Here is a 5,406-nt window from a genome sequence, read left to right on the forward strand (position 1 = left end):
TTTGGACTTCAAACCAATTCCCCATTTTTTTTCAGAGGAAAACCAATTTCCTATATTCAATTCACGGACAACATTATACAGCTTATCTTTTATTTCACATCAGAAACACCCTTCAGCAGTCGAAAAATATCTCTAGTTCCATAGCTTGCCTTCCCAATCCTCAGTCATGTAAAAAATATGCTGAATTAGAACTAGGCATGTACTCTGAGTAAATCCTGTAAGACATCCCAATAATCTTAACCAAGTAATTATTTTGTCATTAGGTAGCCTTCAACCATAAGGGTGGGCAAATTATCTTGATAAAAGCCAATCAAAAACATTCTTTCTATGTTTTAGCAAGAAAATAGTTGTTTATTAGGAATGACTGCAGAGGACATCAATTCTTAGGAAATACAGTACATCTCTTTTCACCAGTGACAACTCTTACCAAGACGTAAGATCACAGAAATAATAAAATGTCGTCTTCTTTTCCATTATTTTCCTTTGTTGGCGAGAGGAAATCAATTAAGAATCTGAACCAGTAGTCACACAACTGGAGCCTTTCGTTTGCGATAGACTGACTACAATGACCCTTAACAAAGGATACTATCCTTGCGAGCAAAACCAGAAATGAAGGTTGTGGCTTTTCCAGTCAAGGACTTAAAAACAAGAAAATGGATATGCATAACCTATTTCATGAAGCACAAACATAACGGGATGAATATGTCATGGAACCCAGCCAAGGAAGACCAGCTTTTCTGGAAAGGCTCTAACAATATCTCTATTATAGAAGCATGGCAGCAGTTAAGACAGAGAGGTGATAGCCTGCGATGTGTCGATTTCATTTGGTTTCCCAAGCACATACCTAGAGTTGCCTTAACCTTGCGATTTGCTATCGAAGGTAGCTTGCTCGCTCAAGACGTCTTATACACCTTGGATTTCAAAGGGCTGACAGTTATATGATCTTTGAAGATAAGGAGTTTTCTAGTCAAGAAATTATCAGATTTTGTCTTAACTCGGTAAGAGAGGTAGTTCTTTACATTGGAAGGAATTATGTGCAGCCAATTTTAATGAAGTGGTGTAATGCTGGGTGGTGAATTCCCCCAAGGGATAAATGGGTGAAGGTGAATGTGTATAGCATATTCTGGTGCCATTGGCTTATTGGATTCACCATCAGAGATAGCTTCAGAAAGTTGTTGAATGCAAGGTGGATGCAGGGAGATTCATTGATGCAAAGCAAGGAATGGTGTTGGTGGAGTGTTTTTTCTAAACCATATTGATCAAGACAATATGTGATCATTGAATCTTTCCATAGAGATGTCAGTTGGTTCAATCAACAGTTGGAAGGGCGGGATAGACTGGGCCTGGTAAGCACAGAATTGTTACAATCCCTTCACCGTTTCAAGAGGCTTCATATTGTTCAAGTGGACAAATCTTGTAATATCATAGCTAAGTCTCTTGCTAATTTAGCTATCATTAATAGTTGGTCCATTTTGAAGGATAAACCAACTGATTGGTTTGAATGTAAAATCTTTGAGTCCTCTATTAATGGACCGGTAGGGGTTGGCCTAACCCCAGCTTTATCATAAAAAAAAAAAAAAAACAGGAATTTCTTGTAATAAACGTTAGAAATTGGATGACTATATCAGATATTAGATATATAATTAGAACCTAATGGTTGCCTTTAGAGGTTTAGAGAATAACCTGGATTGTGGAAGCCTATTTGGTGACAGTGGTTCTCCACCTTGGGGATCTCACCACTTCGACAAAGCTTGACAGAGAGACTACCAAGGTAATGACCCGTAACTCCAAACAAGAAGATGAAATTTTGAGAAGAGTCATACTACCTCACAACACACTCTGTGATACCCTAATGCAGGATTTTTATTACTTCTAATGGGGCAACATCTACCCCATATAACCAACAGGAGATAAGACAATCTGAAGGCTTCATTGATCGCTGGAAATTTCTGAATGTGACACAAATAGGAAAAACCGAACCACCCCATGTGGTCAAAATCGAAATTTTATATACTTTGTGATTGAAACACATCAATTTGCTCAAGAATGAAGGCAGTACAGAACACATTTTTCCTATTTGTGTTCTGTATCCAAATGGAGCAATCTTCAGCCACATTTTACAGTATCCAAATGGAGCCATGTTCATTCATACCAGTCATGCCTCACGAGTCACAAAGGTGAAGGGCTATTACAAGCTAGTTGCGAGCTCCTGAAACCAGACAACATAAGGGGAGTGGACCTCTTTCCTCGTTCATCGCAGCAACAATAATCAAGACAGCACTAAGGATTTGGCAAGATCAAGCGGGCAATCACATGCTATCCATCAAGTATGAGGAGGATGAACCTCTAAAGATGCAAAAGGAATTATATTCTTAGATGGTAATATCAAAGAAACCAACAGAAAGGACAAATGGATGGCACTGCAAATCCATTACCTTGATAGAGGAATGGATCAAATGATGAGAGAACCATATTTTTTTTGAGACAAAACAATATTGTCTCACAAGGCTTACAAGAGATTACCTGAAGAACCATAAAGTGGACTCCTAAAGAAGGTGAAAGATCATTAACATGGAAGCGGAACAGTCTGGAGATACAAGTGCTTACTTTGTTAAAAGACTCAAACACAAATTGGAGGGTAATATTATTTGGAGAAAACCAAGTCCCTCAGAATGAAAATGCAGATCCTGCAACCTTCATTAAGTCTCCTTCATCGAGTAGAAGGTTAGTTTCTGGTCAAGCCAAGGAATGTCTCTGTTAAGCACCTTTAGATGCTTGAAAATGACATCTTCCCTCTATTCCAAGATACAAAATGCTCTTTCATTAAATAGAAATAAATAACCCCTTCTTGTAATTGATCTCCAAAGGACATCCTCATGCTTGTGAAACCTCTAATTTCAACTCATTATCCTGTCAAGGTATTATAGAAAAGATCATGGCTGATGTACTGTAAAACCCAAGAAGGTTATACCAGAGTGGTAAGGAAAGGATAACATGGAAGACCGGTCCTAAAGGTGATCATTATCATCATCATCAACAACAACAACAACATCAGAGTTCAACACTTCAAAATCAATTTCATAATCATGGCCTGAATTCATAATAATCTACACTCCATGCAACAAAAGCTAAAATTTCATATATTAGTATTAGACCTCCCACCAGATCAATCAATTTTACTACGTATAATGCCACTAAATATAACTCCTAGAATCATCAAACCACAAAAACATGAAAAACCCCAGCATGCATACAATTAACTGATCCAAATCTCAAACAAAGAAAGCACAAAGAACAGGCAAATTGCATCACCACCATCATCATAGTTCCCCAATTCGAACTTTTTTCCGAGGACATAACATTACTCACCACTACCATCAAAAACCCTAGACTCGACTTCCCCCAAAATCCACAATCAAACAAGTTATCCAGTTCCAATACAAAAACAATACCATAACCAGTCCTCAAACCCTAGGTTCCCAAATAAGAAACATCACGGTAACACATAATACATCCAAAGCAAAATCCACAAACCCAAAAACCGGGTGAGAAAAAAAATAACTTCACAAACCAAAAAATCCATTCCGACAACCATAAGAAACCAAATCACAACCAAGGATGGAAAACCCATGGATAAGCAAACGCACAATCGATTCGGTATTCCAAAGGAACACACCCAAAATTTTCACAAATTATCACCATTAAAACAACAGTAATGCAACAACAAAGAAACCCTAATTTCCTTCATTTGGTATGATCCAAATCCTACGTAACAAGGTCTCATATTAGCAAGAAAACACAGAGAAAACAGAAAAAAACCGAATTCTAGCAGACCCCAACTTGATATACAAACGTATAATTCGCCCCAACCTCATAAAAGATCAACAACCCCCACCCCACCCCACCCTCCAATTGGGTAAACCCACAAAATAAAAACATAAAAAGGAGAGCCCAAAATCAGAAAATCGATCGAGAGAGAAAAGCAAGGAGAAGAAGAGAAGAGGTAAAAAACCACCCGATTCCTCGATTGAATGGAGATCGAAAATCAGACTGGGGGGACGGGGTCGTCGTTCTACTTGTCTTTGGAGATGCCGTACTTCTCCTGGAGGCGGGCGAGGTCGTCCTCCTTCTTCTTCTGGTCGACCTTCTTGGACATCTTGGCCTGCTGGTAGTAGAGGACGATGAGGTAGCGGTTGGCGACGTTGAAGCCAGAGAGGTGGTCGACGGCCGTCTTGGCGTCGTAGATGTCCTCGTAGACGACGAAGGCCGTGCCCCTCGTCTCCTTGCTGGTGCCCACCCGTATCTGACGGATGGCCCCGTATTTGCCGAAAATGTCGTACATCTCCTCGCTCGATATGTTGAAGGGCAGGTTCCGAACGTACAGCACCCTGTTCACCTCCGGCGGCAGCCGTGTGTTCGCCTTCCTTAAGCTGATCGTAGCCATTGCTGCAGATTTGCAGTACTCTCTCTCTCTCCCCCCCCCCCCCCCCCCCCACAAATCCCTCTCCCTCTCTTTTTCTCTCTACCTAGAAAACCTCCAAACTCTCTCTCTCTCTCTCTCTCTCTCTCTATCTATCTATCTATATATATATATATATATATATCCTTCTCCCATTCTTTTCTTTTTCTCTTTATACACAAAACTTAAAACCCGTTGAACTCAAGAATGCATAACTCAATATGCAATCAATACCAGGAAGAATTATATTAATAGCTTTACAAAGCAACAAAAAAAAAAACTCATAATTAACTTTTAAAAAACGTAGTAATCAGATAAATCAAACAAACAACAAACTCCTAAACAATAAGATTTATTAACCAACTAAAAACTAATACTTTTAACATCCTCCCTTAAACTAAATGCTAGTAGCATCAGTTTACACTTGAGTCTAAACAAACCCCCAAAAGACCACGCATCTTCAAAAAAACATCAAGCTTTAAAGGTTTGGTCATAATACCTGCAACTTGATCTTGTGTATGAATATGAACCATCTTCACAACTCCTTCATTTGAAAGCTCTCAAAGAAAGTGAAAGCGGACATCTATATGCTTGTTGTGATCATGCATCACTAGATTCTTAGAGAGCTGAATTGTTGAACTGTTATCACAAAAACTTATTGTAGGATCAAGTTGAGCATGACCTAATTGCTTCAAAATCATCCTTATCCACACTGCTTGGCAAGCACATGAAGCAGCAACAACAAATTCAGCTTCGGTAGTAGATAAGATCACCACGGGTTGTTTTCTTGAAGACCATGAAACAGCTCCTGAACTCAACTTAAACACATATCCTGAAGTGCTCTTCCTGTCTTCTATATCACCAGCATACAGCTGAATTGTTGAACTATTATCACAAAAACTTATTGTAGGATCAAGTTGAGCATGACCTAATTGCTTCAAAATCAT

At 39.1% G+C, this 5,406-nt stretch overlaps 1 protein-coding gene across 1 annotated transcript; it reads right to left on the reverse strand.

The window, feature by feature from the left end:
* Nucleotides 1-3,682: 3,682 nt before the first annotated feature.
* LOC149819679 (splicing factor 3B subunit 6-like protein) lies at nucleotides 3,683-4,479 on the reverse strand. The gene has a single exon (XM_089982831.1). It carries the CDS (start codon nucleotides 4,442-4,444, stop codon nucleotides 4,073-4,075), a length of 372 nt encoding a protein of 123 aa, XP_089838957.1. The 5' UTR covers nucleotides 4,445-4,479; the 3' UTR covers nucleotides 3,683-4,072.
* Nucleotides 4,480-5,406: the final 927 nt, after the last annotated feature.

The sequence above is a fragment of the Nuphar pumila genome, chromosome 12, assembly GCF_984573655.1.
Source record: "Nuphar pumila chromosome 12, dmNupPumi1.hap1.1, whole genome shotgun sequence".
NCBI classification, from domain to species: Eukaryota; Viridiplantae; Streptophyta; class Magnoliopsida; order Nymphaeales; family Nymphaeaceae; genus Nuphar; species Nuphar pumila.